This window comes from Clavelina lepadiformis, chromosome 3 (genome assembly GCF_947623445.1).
Source record: "Clavelina lepadiformis chromosome 3, kaClaLepa1.1, whole genome shotgun sequence".
NCBI classification, from domain to species: Eukaryota; Metazoa; Chordata; class Ascidiacea; order Aplousobranchia; family Clavelinidae; genus Clavelina; species Clavelina lepadiformis.
This window is the reverse complement of record NC_135242.1, coordinates 4,794,736-4,809,611: the sequence shown is the minus strand read 5'-3', so window position 1 is coordinate 4,809,611 and position 14,876 is coordinate 4,794,736. Positions and strand designations below refer to the sequence as shown.

At 37.5% G+C, this 14,876-nt stretch overlaps 2 protein-coding genes across 2 annotated transcripts; both read left to right on the top strand.

The window, feature by feature from the left end:
• The first annotated feature begins 1,334 nt into the window (after positions 1-1,334).
• LOC143449275 (uncharacterized) lies at positions 1,335-4,232 on the top strand. The gene has a single exon (XM_076949395.1). It carries the CDS (start codon positions 1,454-1,456, stop codon positions 3,107-3,109), a length of 1,656 nt encoding a protein of 551 aa, XP_076805510.1. The 5' UTR covers positions 1,335-1,453; the 3' UTR covers positions 3,110-4,232.
• LOC143449274 (nuclear receptor-binding protein-like) lies at positions 4,229-10,418 on the top strand. The gene is made up of 12 exons (XM_076949394.1): positions 4,229-4,462; positions 4,580-4,702; positions 5,695-5,805; positions 6,089-6,192; positions 6,415-6,536; positions 6,910-6,993; positions 7,070-7,247; positions 7,460-7,581; positions 8,578-8,725; positions 8,931-9,144; positions 9,646-9,765; positions 9,857-10,418. The coding sequence occupies exons 1-12, from the start codon at positions 4,346-4,348 to the stop codon at positions 10,247-10,249; spliced, it is 1,836 nt and encodes a 611-aa protein (XP_076805509.1). The 5' UTR covers positions 4,229-4,345; the 3' UTR covers positions 10,250-10,418.
• The last annotated feature ends 4,458 nt before the right edge of the window (positions 10,419-14,876 follow it).

The window sequence follows — 14,876 nt, the reverse complement described above, 5'->3', positions numbered from 1 at the left end:
TGGAGAAAATGCCTGAATGAGCGAAATCACGGAATATCTCGCGGGCCGCATGAAAAGGTTTCGCGGGCCGCATGCGGCCCGCGGGCCGTATGTTGGGCATGCCTGGACTAGAGAGTATTAAACCGTTTTTGCTTACAGAAAATCTTATAAAAATCCTAGTTAATTTTACACGATAGTTTTTTTGTGTTCATTATTTTATTACGGAATCGTGTCCATAAACTTTTAGGTGAAAAAAACATTGCAAAAAAATAAAAATTAAGCCTGAGAGTAAACGTCATGCTTTGCTTATTCACTAAATTCTTTTAAACAAACTTCTTTATGTAACTTAAAATAAAAGCCAAAGTATTCCTAGGCTAGATCTTATGCAGCTTGCAGTGAGTGCCACAACTTTACATGGAGATAGTCTATGTCCGCATACCGAGGCTTTGCTGAAACCCTGAGTAGGTTGAAATAGAATGAAAATATCTTGAAAAATAGTGAAAATAAGTTGCTGAAACCTTCAGGAGTTAAAGGAAAAACAATGAGAAAGAAGCAGGAGAAATTTGAGTGAAAAAGAGCAGGTTTTACTTGGGTTTTGACAGTGTTTCCATTATTGGCCAAAAAAAGTGGTTTTGGAGTTGACAGTCTGCCTGAGGTCAGCTTTCGACGTGCATGTGTTTGTTGCATTATAACTCAACTTTTACTTTAGCTACAAACGTGAGATTTTGGATCAATAATCTATAATTCTATATGGACAGCGTTTTTAGGCAGTATATAAATGTCATTTTTTTTAACTAATTTTTTGTAATTTGTTTATTTTTTGCAGAATTTTGATGCAAAGTCAGACACCGCATATACAGAGTGTGGCCGCAATTAAGCTGACAGACCCAACCGAAAATGACAAGTTAGGTTGTGTAAAAATGCTTAGACATGTAGGTACCTGGGTTGCGTAATTTAAGTTATCCAGTTCCACCAATTAAATCTCTGAATGAGTTGAAAATTGGGTGTACATAAGCTAGGCCTATGTGTAAATAAATAAGTGCAAAGTTTCCCACCTAAAATGTGCCAAGGCACTGTAGTTGGTGGAAAACAGTATTGAGTGCGCCTATGCTAATGCAAAACTCCACAGTCTTGGCTCTGGTAACCATGAATCAAGCTGTGAGGAACAATTGCATTGTTTAAGTCTAGTAACAACTTTTTTCAGTCCAAAGATGCTTAAGATTGTGATGCCATTGCCAACTTTTCTCATTTTGTCATTCCATAAAATGCATTTAAATTGGTGTTGTTTTGCGTTGGCCAAACTGTACAGTTTGCGCTTGTGGCGTGTATAAATGAGCTATTTGCCTACGCCCTACACTAATAATGTATTTTTACAGACTGGTCTAGTAAGTCATAACTGGTTAATTTTATTTGTATACAACGATAAAATAATTTTAATTGCGCATGTATTGAAGTGTGCCAATTTTTTCAAGAAATGGCTGGAAAGCAAATGGTTCTTCTGCATTCAGAAGGGATTGAAAGTTGTGAACAGAATGATTGGTTAAAAGCTGTTGCGATTTTCCAGCAAATAGAAACACCTTCTTCTATTATATTCTTCAACATTGGATGCTGCTACCTACAGCTCAAACAATACAACAAAGCCGAAGATGCCTTTAAAGATTGTGTTGCAAAGGATCACTATTTAGCAGTTGGTTATTACCAGCTAGGTGTAGCACAGACTTATTTGAAAGACTATGCAGCTGCGATTGATAGTTTTAAGTCTTGCCATAATGCTTTGCGTGGAAATTCTTTTATTCATTATAAACAGTTAAACATGGTTTGTAAAGTTTATGACTGTGATGTACGGCTAAACCTTGCACTTCTTTACCTTTTTACTGGAGATGTAGAAAGTGCCTCGCATGAGCTTAATACTGCCACTACATTTCTCACTGAAACAGAAAACCAGCCTTACATAAAAAAAGCTTTGAATGCTCTGAGCACGCAAAATTGGGATGTATTTGGAGAAACGCCCCTGCACATGTTTGTGACTCTCGATTCAACATGCTTGTTTAAACCAAGTAAAGCCAAATTAGAAGGGATAAAATCTGAAAAAAAATTTATGTCTTCAGCTAAACTAGTGTCAGCCACAAATGATGAGTATTCGTTTGTCGGGTTTGTTGGTCCTGTAAAGTTACAACGACAGAAGGAAAATGAAATTGGTTTACCACCAGAACAAAACTCAGGGGTATGTCCACCACCTTTGCCTTCCGTAGCTCCTCCAAGAAGAATAAAACAACCTGATAAACCTCCTCCACAACCTCCAACAGGTTTGAAATTCTCCTCGGCTCCATTGGACTTTGCTCCTACTCCTCCTTCACCCCTTTGGAAGCATAAGAAGGTCACCACGCTTGACTTGAGAAACATCCCGTCACCTCCTTCAGTCTCTCCTCCCCCACTGCAACGACCGGTACGGCCTTTGTCACCAGGCTTATCGAGACCCAAGTCTCCCTTCAAGAAACTTCAATCAAAGAAAAACATTCCTCCCCCTCCTTCAATTGCTGCGCCAATGGCATTACCGCCGGATATCAAAAAACCAATACCAAGAGACAAACCTTTTACTCAGGCCATGAATAAAATTATAAAACCTATTCCAAGCAGACCTTTGACTCCACCTAAACCAAAGCCAGTTCAGCCAGCCACGTCCTTTGATCTTCCATGTAGCGTAACTATTTCTTTTAATCTTCCATCTAGCAATATACTCACATATACTAGCTTCAGGGATGCATTATGTACAAAGTTAAAAGAGCTTTGTGAAAATCTGCAGTCTGTCTCCAACAAGGTCGAAATGTCTGCTGGTAGTGATGCTGTTATCGATAAGAAATCTTGGAGAGATGTGTACCAGAAATCTTTGCAAGACTCACAGTTGAATATACAAATTAAACATGCAGCGTCCACACCAAGCAAGAAAAATGTTGTTGGCAATATTTCTCCAGCAGTTTTCAAATTATTACCAAACCTGAAACAAACATCAACACCAAGTTCTCCTGAAGAAGTTGAAGAAGACCTTTATGTGGATGCAAATGCACACCAAATGTACATAGAACCTGACGAAGATGAAGAAACATACTCTACTGCCGTATTCAGTGGCTAATGAATAACCAGCTTGTTGTAGCGCACAGCATTAGATGTAGAAGCTATTATATGAAAAGATGTACTGGTATATATATATATGTATAAAAGCTGTATATATTATGTGGTATCTACATTATCAGTGCTTAACTTTACTTTCCAAATTAGTTAATGTTGTTTTGTTATGAGTTTTAACCGGTGATCAACTTCTTTTTACTGACATGTGCAATGTTGCTTTCATTAGTTTAAACTATATTATTTTATAGTTATATATTTAAAATACCAATATACTTGTTTGTTTACGATAATTCAAGGCCCTACTATTAGGTACGGTACATGTTTGTTGCGATGATGCAGTATCAGTTACAGGTGTAAAATTGCCTTTCATATGGCATGTGTTGGTTTTTACAGTCTTGTGTTCTTATTTTTTGTTATCACTTAACACTTATGTTACTTGTGTCATGTTTAATAACATTTGTGCAATAGCTTGACGATTTTTTATGTAATTGTTAAAATGCTCTATTGCCCACTTTGACACTGACAATATTACTAACTGCACCGGAGTCCCATTTCAGTTTATGGTACTATGCTGTAAGTTATTGTCTGGTTTATCGATACGTTGTTAAATATTTTTAAATCTTTGCATGGTGCACTCTCCGTCTTTTAACATTATCATTGCGTTTGAAGGAAACAAGGTAATTCAAATCAAAAGGTATTTGCATGATTAATATGCAAGTTTACTTCATAGTATAGATCGAAAGCTTACCAGCTGTGCAAATGCGGTAGTAACTTTACACAATGCTATACTAAATCAGGTGTTTTTGAATACATTCCTGTAATCTTCATTGCTAATTGAGTTATTTTCTGCATACCAGTATGACCTGTTTTTCAAGTCATGCTTCAGTCAGGGTACTTACTTCTTATTGCCATTTTATTACACAATTTTGCTTGCTGTCCGCATTTTGCCTTTCATAGAAATATTTTACAGTTTATAGACAATGTTTTAGTATATTTCTTCATTTGTTGTTTGCGCTTACTGCTTAGAGATTATATACATCATGTTTTGTTCCAGTGCAGTAAATGGTTGTGCCTTTTTGATAAAAATAATGAAATTTTATGTCTTAATGCAATGTTTTGTTATTCAGGTTTAAAAGTGTTCTGGGGTTTTCCGCTGGTGTATATATTTCTAGCATAGTGTGTTTTGTGCATTGTTGCTGGAAGTTTCTTCCTCAATCTGATCCGGTCATAACGCCGTATCATGTCAGAGAAGGATGGTCCTCCGAAAGCTGAGGAGAGTGAACATGAGAGCGAAGAGGATGAAAGTGAGATTTTGGAAGAGAGTCCATGTGGTAGATGGTTAAAACGGAACGAAGAGGTAGGAGTAGTTCCACAAATATCTGTCTCTTTACTCATGCTACGATTGCTACATTAACTGTAACAGAGATCCCAGTGCAGATTTGTTTGTACAAACCAGCCTTCTTAAAATTTCAAGGTCTCTCAAAGAAATGTGCCCGGCATTGACTGCGCATACCTTGCTATGGATTCAGAAGAAGGAATGGAAGTTGTGTGGAATGAAGTTCAGTTTTCAGAGAGGAAGAGCTACAAAGCCCAGGAAGTATGTCGGAATGACTCTCTAACTACAGGAAATTTTATCCATATTTAGCATTTTGTATGTATATATATTGAAAAAGTAAATAGAAGTAAGTAAGTAGATTATACTAATGTATAAAAAAAACTCTGTAGTGGAGTGATTAGGGCGCCTGGCTCACAATAATGCAACCCATGTTTGATACCTGGTGGCACTGTCATAGTAATGCCTAAAGGCAAGGCATTAACAACACTTGCACCTGTTCAGTATTCCTGGTAAGCAGTTCATATTTCAGGCCTTATGATACAAAAAAAATCAAAAACAAAATATGTAAATAGTAAAACAAGTGTGTCAATCGTCAATTTAAGTTTAAGTCATGCAAAGGCTTTCCTCAGTCGGAGAATAAAGATTGGGTTACCATACTGAAGTTGTGTGGTTACTTTCAGTTATACGTTAATCTGCAAGATTGTGGTAAAGGGTGTGTTTCAAAATGATGTACCAACCAACTCAATTTTTTAACTATACTCGTAGAGTCATGATGAAATTTTGCTTAATATGAATCCTGGAAGATTTGAAGTTAAACAATTTAGTGCTACTGTCTATTTTATATTGCAACTTTTGCATTGGTCGTGACCGCAAGTTAAAGAGTTTTTTTTTCCTTTATTTAGCAAACTAGTTATACCTTAGTTAAAACTAGGATAAATTATTTTATACTATTACTGTAAAAAAATTATTCAACATTTTAGGGAATGTGTATTTTAGGGTTATAATTTCTTGTTCACTGAGGTTACCATTGTTGTGACGAGATTGTTAATATTACGCCATACCAGCATTTGCCGATATAATAGCCTGCGTCACCTGCCAAATCCAGCACTTCCCTTCTTATTTTTGCTTTAATAAGAGGAAGTTGTCAATTGTTATACCATTAAAGCTCTCCTTGTATTTTTTTCTTATTCTAGTATCGTATCACAATTTCTATGATTGTACCAAAATATTCTAAATAATTCTTTTCTTCTCAGGATAAGATCAAGGCCGTATTTGATAACTTGACAAGCATAGATCATGCAAATATTGTAAAATTTCACCGTTACTGGATAGATTCATCTAAGAAAGAACCCCAAAAGACAAGGGTATGAGATGTTAATATTAGATCATATGTATGATAACTACAATGACTTTTAATGTTATTATAATGATATTAGCACATAAAAGTGATTATTTAAAATGTATACAGTAGATATCATTATTTTTATTATATATATTAAATGTACTGGTTTTTCTTAACATTAATTTTTCGCACCTCGGTATTTTACAGACATATATATATATATACCAGTAGTTACTTGGTTTTTTGGAAGTAATCTTTATAGTTTTGCTGTTATTTAATGTTACTCTTTTATACAACTGTTGCAGGTTATTTTCATTACCGAGTACATGAGTTCTGGTTCCCTGAAAAAGTTTCTCAACAAAACAAAGGAAATTCATAAATATAAGAGCACCAAGTCCTGGAAACGATGGTATATAATCTATATATGTTTATGGTACATTATTCTGTATGCTGCAGAGTACAAACACAGTAGTACTAATGCCTGTGCAACATAGTTCATTCAAGTGCTGATTGTGCAAGTGAAATTGAGTATTCGCAACCGTGCATTGTACATTTGTACTGTACATATTTTTTTATGATATGTTCACTTACTAAACTTCCTTGTTTAAGAAGTGTGTAACACTGTGTGTAGGTGTAGACAAATTCTTTCTGCACTGAGCTATCTGCACGGATGTCATCCGTCAATTGTCCATGGCAACCTGACGTGTGATACTATATTCATCCAGCATAATGGCTTGCTTAAGATTGGATCTGGTATGTGATGAGTCAGTTATATTGAAGTGCTTTAAGATAACATTAAATTTGCAGGATGTTGTCTGATTGTTGTGTCTAAATCAGTCACGCTTTTACCATATTGTATTTATTTTGAGTGTTTTAAGCTGTTGTTTCAGTAGTATCTCTACTTTTAATTAGCTACACAAGAATTGCAAGATTGCGTGAAATGTTTTACAAAACCACTAGGCCAGTCATTCATGTATTTGAAAATCACGTCACCTTTTTGGTGTTATATAGGTTATTGCTGTCACGTATTAAGTGCTAAGATATTGTAGTATAGTGTATTATTATATACTGTATTATAGATAGGGCAAAATATTGTTTTACCGGTGTTGATGTGTTCTGTATACAGTTGCTCCAGATGCTATAAGGAATCATGTGAAGACCTACCTTGAAATTCACAAAAATCTACATTATTTTGCTCCAGAGTGTACAGGTAGTACCGCTTTCAGTGTTTTCATGTCTTGTTCGTGCTGGTAAATATTGTCTAGTAAACATGCTCTATCTCCTAGATACCCAGAGCTCAGGAAACATCACGCCAGCTGTGGACATTTATTCATTTGGAATATGTGCACTTGAAATGGCATTACCAAAGACTCACCTGGTAGGTGACAATAAACGACTTACAACAGAAGATATTGAGCGCGCCATCACCATGCTTGATGACACACAGCAGCAGAATTTTATACGGTACCATGCAATGTTACGCCTTTAAAGAACGTTTGAACTCTTAATTGATAAAAATGCCCTTTTAATTGAGGTTGGTTTACCATCATGCCATGCCATGCATGCAATGAAAACAACATAGTTACATACAACATAGACCATCTTTGTGATGAATGTCTGGGAAAATTTAGTCATAACAGCGGCTTCAGTTTTAAGGGCCGATTTTGATGTTCCAGGTTATGCATATCTAAAAGTCCTGCAGAAAGACCATCAGCAAGAGAACTGCTTTTACATCCTGTCTTGTTTGAGGTGCATTCACTCAAACTGCTCTCTGCTCATGCTTTTGTTAAAAATCAAGGTATTGGTTTGCATTGAATAATAAAAATTGGCTTAATGTGTAATTGTGGTTGAACGTTGTAGCTCTATGTCAGAGTGGCTCTTTTTTCCATTTCTAGTTGTTGTGAAGGTATTAGTTATTATGATTATATAACTATATGACCACTAATTTTTCATGTTGGTGACTAAAATCTTGCTTGAATTTATTCAAACTTTGCCTCTTGAAGAAAGTATGTCGGCTCTGTGAACAATATGGTATGCATAAAGCAGTGGTTCCCAAACTTTTTCAGCTTGTGGCACACTAGAAAATTATAAAACGCTCGCGGCACACTTACAAGAGAAGAAAAGTTGCTTTAAAAATTTAATTTTCACGTGTTAATGCGATGGATGTGCTTATTGGTTGGACATGTGCTTATTTATCAGCTATTGAAGCAGTTAGAGCCTTTTTATTTCGCATATGCTTGTCTGCATGCCTTATTTTAAATATTTATACAGTTCTTTTCCAAAATTCCAAAAAGATTCGTGGCACACCTGAGAATCTGTGGCGGCACACATTTGGGGAATCACTGGCATAAAGGGTGGGGAACGTGCGGCACATTAAACAATTCTTAGTCGATTTAGTGACTTAAGCACACTACATGAACACTAACAGTATGATATAGATCAATGGCGGGAAACATCTGGATCGTGAAACAATTTCATCAGGCCTAGAAGTTGCCGCTATACAATTTTTTTTGATCAACTTAGCAACGCAGCATTGCAATAAAACTCATTGATATGTATAAATCTAGCCTTCTCACTCTTCACCAAATAGGAACATTTCCAGCCATTCCACAAGATTTTTGTTGGTAATAATTAGTGCAATTCACTCGAGAATTATATTGTTGTTTGCTCTTAACCAGTGTTCAAAAACCTTACATGGCTCGTTCAACGCATACTACAGTCCAAACTGTCCTCCGTAGTAAAAAGGTTTCCCATTCCTGGTATACATAATAATTACACTTTTTATGTGCTGTAGAAATTCTGCCGGAAACTCAGCTTGACTCTTACAAGTCGAAGGAGAAGAACAAGGACTTGATTCTCGCCACGACAAGGGTCCCTGGAAAGGACATGAAGGAGGCAGACATCGGAATTTTTGATGTGGACAAGTTCCTGGAAGATGTCAGGTAATAGTCTACTATCGAGAAGAAAAACCTCCTACTAGCAACAATAAACTAATTGTATTGCTTGGTGGTTGTACAAGAGTCTGAGAGCTTTCTGTAATAATAGGGTAAATACCTTAGTTCTGTAACATGCCACTTATCACTGACCAATGACCATGGAATATAGTTTTATTGAGCCAACTTTTACCATGAAAACAATTTCTTGCAGAAACGGGATTTACCCGCTTACGTCGTTTGCACTGCCGAAGCCCCCTAAAGCACAGACAAGACCTCAGTCTCCAAGTGAGTCGAGCGGCCAGCATGAGATTGGCCAAGGGACTGGTCAAACACCGAGCACACAGAATGACCCGCCGGAAACAAGGAAAATCATTCATGCGCAGTGCTGCTATCTTGACCGAGAGGACGGCGCAGAGGGCCACCATGTAAGGAAAACATAAACGACATCAAATACTGTATTATATGCATTAACATCAATAACGCTTAACTACGGTGCTAAAATGTATAATTTTTCAAGTCTTTTGACGTATTATGACAGCCATGTCCATGTCCTCGTGCCAGTTAAAGTTCTACCCTGTAATGTGAGTGCAGTATAATGACGAATGGTCTTTTCTTTACTCTCTGACAAGCAGCCAACTGTTGTCAGGAAACTGTGGCCAATAAGACTTGACCAAAACAGATCAATTTTTCTTCTTAACGACGAGGTGTTCCGCTTTGCGCAAAACCTTTTTACCGGCGAGCCCATCGCTACACGGTCTTAAAGTTGCTTTGACTTACTAATCCTTAAAGCTTGTGTTGAACTTGATTATATGTATTTGTTTATTTATTGTTCGACCCTCACTACAAAATGCGACGTCATTTTAGGCCCAGTGTAGGTGGTAGTAGTAAAAAAACAAATATTACAAGTTTACGATTTTCAACCGTAGGTAATCATACAAGTTCGCTTTGAAGACAAAACAAACAGACAGTTACGATGTGACTCTACGCCACAGGATACCTCTGAAATTCTCGCCGAAGAGCTTGCCCAGCTCCATTTCATTAGAGAGGTAGGTCTTAAGACTTATACCAAGGAAAATCCGTATGTTTAGGAACAAAATAGATATTTAATTAAAATATATTCATTCAAATTATTTGCAGGTCGACAAGGATTTTGTCGCGGCTCTCTTGGAAGAGCAACTGTCTCCACCCAAAGAAGCCGAACCCTACTTGAATGAAATATACACAAGGCCACTTGAAGCGTCAGAGTATGGCTCGCCGCTAGAGAGCATCGCCGAAACAACCGATGCAATAATAGACACAACACTGACAACAGCGCAAGCAAGACAGTCCAACAATAACAACAACTCCTTTGGTGACCTTGTAAGCCCAAATCTCCCCGTACAATCAACTCCTCCGTCTGCAGACGGTTCTACCGCTTACCCCAGTTTTACTGACCTTTTTACACGTCAGCCTAGCAATACACAAGTCGTTGGAGACGTCGTTAGTCCGGATGTGACGTATGTCAGCAATGCGGAACCGAACATAGGCTAGATGACGTAATTGTTTATTTTTCAATGCAATTACGCAAGTTTTATGCGATTTTTCTTGCAATTTCCTTCGTTTTTTCACTGAAGAGTATATCACTTAAGCCGTTGGCTTTTTACTTATTCACCTGCGTATGGTAGTACTGGACGTGCACAATAAAGAATACTTAACTGTTCCAGAATATTTAACTCCCAACCAGAACATTAAAATTCTATTCTAGAATACTGCGAAGAAACTTCAAGCTCCAGCAGTTCTTTTTCTTCACCTTTACGACGGGGCTACACCGTTGTGAATGTGATATGTGATACGTTGTGATCTGATACCGAAATCGACTGCGTGTACCATTGACAACAGTGAATTATGAAAGAAAACCGGTTTCTTGGATATGGAAAAAATATATCAATTGAAATCAAATTGGTACCGAAAGTACGCGTTGCTCTAGATTTTAGAATGCGCATACTTAGACAGTACACTTTTGAACATTAAGTCGCTGACAAATTTGCTATACATTTAGTAGCAGTACGATATGAAATATTTGAGTGTTCAATTGTGCAGAACAGATACCGTGCAGTTGTAGTAGATATATGGGAGAGCCTTTTCCTTACGTATTACGAATCTTTCTGTATTATTTTCATGTTTTAAGAGTTAGGACGCAAACGTTTCGTAATTAACATGGTGATCGGCGTCTCTTCCTGTTGCTACGTAAATAGATTTGATTTTTCCTGGCATCAGGTCGTCAGTTTTGACCAAGCTCCCACAATATTAAGCACTTTTTTGCGATTTAAGTCTTGTTGAAGGAATACTAATGACGTGTTTTATTGGTTAAAGATGAATAGCCGGCGTTGACGATAAACGACTTTTTTCTACAAAGAAGTAAATAAATAACCTTGTGTTTACGTGTTGTTATGGGTTACTAACTTTACACGGTTCATCAAAATCTACGATGCTTCGGTTTTATTTCACCGCTAGATGGATGCCGAGAAACGTCACAAAACACAGCTATTATTCATGTTGTTCCACCAAGGTTGCTTCACGTTGCACAAAATAAGACTTTCGTGTTTGGCACAAAAGTTAAAGTAATAAGCAACTCAGTATTACTTAAATTGCCATTAAATTGGATTGTATTGAGTGACCTTGCTTAACAGAAGTTACATTGCAATATTTGCTAAAAGACTTGCAGAAGTGGTACTTTATATGACCGACTTCGTTAAGCTTTTATCATTCTAGTTTGGGTCAACGTTTTAAAATAAGTGGTAGGTTTAAAATATCTGGTAGGTTTCGCAGCACTTCGTGTTCAAAATAAGCTCACCCAGCAGCAATTTCATCATGGTGAAAATTCACTTCTGTAGCAGGCTAAATTCCAGTTACGTAAGCCTATTGGTTAAACTCTTTTTTCATCAAGCCTACTGGTAAAAACGTTTATTTGAATTAAAGTGGCCAGTTTTGTTTAATAAACGAGGTTTTCAATTGATCGGCTTTTTCAGGCTTTACAGCGGCGTTGTTGACCTGATTTCCCGTTGCGAAGCCCCGCAGTGAAAGCTCAATCAATCCGATCGAGACTTGTAATTATTGCCATACGTTTCTTTTAATTGCTTCTGCTGTTTTTAATAAAGCTAACGCATGGAATTTTGAAACCACAATAAAAAATATCAGATGTGGGACATATTTTGCGCTATTTAAACGCTATGCTTTATAAATAATGCTTTTTGCACCAAATGAAACGTCATTCATCTCTGCGGGTTTTTTTAAGTTCTTTTTTGCTAAATGCCTGACTGCGCAAAAATAGTTCTTTTCAATTAAATTAAACCTACAGTTTCAACCATCCGTAGATATTACGCCGGACACACTTATTAACAAACGGAATAGAAAACATTAAAACTATGTTTGATGCGTAGAAATAATGAGCGCTGATTTCCTTTAAAATGAGGCCAAAATGAAAATTAATTTCAAAAACAGCGATTGCCCTATTTCCACATCCCTCTTTCGGACGTCAATTAAATCGCGCAAAATTCGATTATGGAATGGAGATGAAACGGTGCCGCTTCGCATATGCCTGACATGTATTCTCTGATAAATGAATACGTTTTGCATTTCCAAGTCTTTACAAAGGTACAGAAAAATCCATAAACCTCATTTCGGTTGAGGTTTGATAAACGGGTTTAAATAAAAAACTTAGGTTCGCAAAATTGTGCACAAAAGAATTCCAATAAATTTGATTCGTCAGTTAACAGTTATGCAATTCCCTGGAGTTTACTCGGCGCGAAATGCCATGTGAGTACAAAGGTACAACTGATGCACACAAATTCCTCTCGCCATAAGGGCTTAAGAATTCAAGTAAACTCATTTGGGCTCACCATTCTCTACATTGACAACATAGCTGCCTAGAAAGATAAACAAGTCTACTTTCTGTGAAGTTACATCATACAAGGCACCCTTAAAATAGATTATTATGGTCTAAATAGGGGAGTTTCTGGCAACGCAGTGGGTCGCCGGATATTTTACGATTTCCAAATCATAAGGGCATTCGCTAGTCGGGAAAATCTGTTTTATTGCCCAAGTGATGGATGACGACAGTTTGATCGCCCCCTGGACAAAGTTATTGTTTTAGGCAACAAACTCCCCTTTTGACCAGCGGCGTCGTGACAACCCAGTTCCCAGCGCATCAACGGACGAGACTGTTGACCGGAAAAAAATCCTCCTACCGAGCTATGTTCATCATTGGAACAAAGAGATTGTCACCATCGGCTTTTATGACGAAACGCGTTGAATGGAATTAAAATGAGCTTAGCGCTGCCCATGAATAGCAACGTCCGATATCCCGCTGTGAGCCTCCAATCGTGCTTGGTCGTAAGAGATTTTGTCCAAAGAAGTTTATTGGTTGATTTATATGGCACTGAAGTTGCAGTAGAGAGCAGGACATAAGAAAAACTACAGATAGCTAAACCGGCAACCAAAATATAATGAACAAGCAATAAAGAAACAGAAAGAACGACTTAATATGATTGTTTTAGGTCATTCATTTTACAGCAGGACTGGCAAAGATGCATCGAGTTTTTACTGACCGGTCGCTTATTTAAGCCGGCATTGTTTGCAAGTGTTTAGTTGTTTGATGTCCTTTCTGTGAAAGGGATGTCGCAGTTCCATGTTGGCTACTGTAATCTCAAGAAACATCGAAGAATACTAAAAACCGTAAAGGTACATAGGCAAAATATTCCAGTGATATATTTGAACCTCACCTGTCAGCACTAGCAGTTAACATGGCAGCATTCCCGGCGTTATCGACAATGGGTTGTAACGTTTTGTAATCGCACTTAGCGTTGACGATTTAGTTAGCTGTGTGTCTCAGTTTTGAGCCTCCTGTGTAATTACTTGCAACTTCTTTTGTTTGGTGAGTGATATTCTAATAATCTAATTCATGTGCCGTTTAATTCGTTTGCGAAATGACAATTGCATATCATGGCGTTGGCTTTGTGATTGTCCAAACGCAATTTCTGCGTCAAAATCCAGAATTTGCAATTGGACATCAAAGTGCCTTCGTTCGAATCTTCTGTTCTGTCGTTCATTTTTCATTGAAACAGCAAGCTTAGCCAACTAAACTGGTTTGACACCAGAAGTCATGACTTAAGTCGACCGCTAGGTGTCCAGCTTATCAATATAGGGCGTGGTGAAGTAAAATAGATATTGAAAATGCAAATCACGCGATTTGTAACACATATTAATTGAAGTTTAGTCTGTACAACAGACTCTGTACACAGGCCAATTTAATACACCCAAGCTTCATCTAAAAGCTAGCACATGTTAACGCCGTAACAAGTTCATCCCCCACCATGCTTATTTTATTTGCTGGCCAGGTTTTGTTGAAAACGATAAACTGATTGGCGTAGTTTCCATGATCGTGGGTTTCCTTTCGCTGGAATATCACTATTTTGTCTAACTTGTCAACGTCCAGACTTTGGCTTACATTACAAGAAAACCGTAACAAGCGAGTGTGACGTAAGCAGTTTTTGTTTAACAGTTAAGGGCTTCATGAGAAATGTAAAACTCTATGCTGAAAACGTTTGCTAATGAAATTTAGTAATTGTAAAAGTAGCCTATACGTGAGGCCTGGAAGTAAACCTTGAAAACGTATTTAACGATAATGTCTCGTAGCCTAACAACTTTTTGTATATTTAATTGACATATTGCACTTCTGGCTTTAAACTTTTAAACATGCATATTACACTTCAAACTCTGCAGCGTTCAACCGATGTAGAATCAAAATACGCTAGAACATATGACAGAATTGCTGCAAAATGAAATGTATGAAAACCTGTTGTTATAATTCAATTCAGTCCGTCCATCCCAAACGAACCATGTAAACAGTCGTTTTGGCAATGTGCCCTAGCTTTGTTGCAAATAAGCAGTATTAAGCGTTTGTGTGCCTGTACGTGGCGCATGTGATGACACCTTCCCAAAAACAGAGTCGCGCGTGAATGTTTGTGCGCATTGTGGAGCTTTGATGCACACCGGCACACTCCAGACACAGGAAGTGCGGCAAAACTCCCGGCTTTTATAAGGATTTTTGAAAACCTGCATAAGTTACCAGATGAAATTGGCATGAACGTCGCCAATAGCGCACGGCAATCCTGTCTTG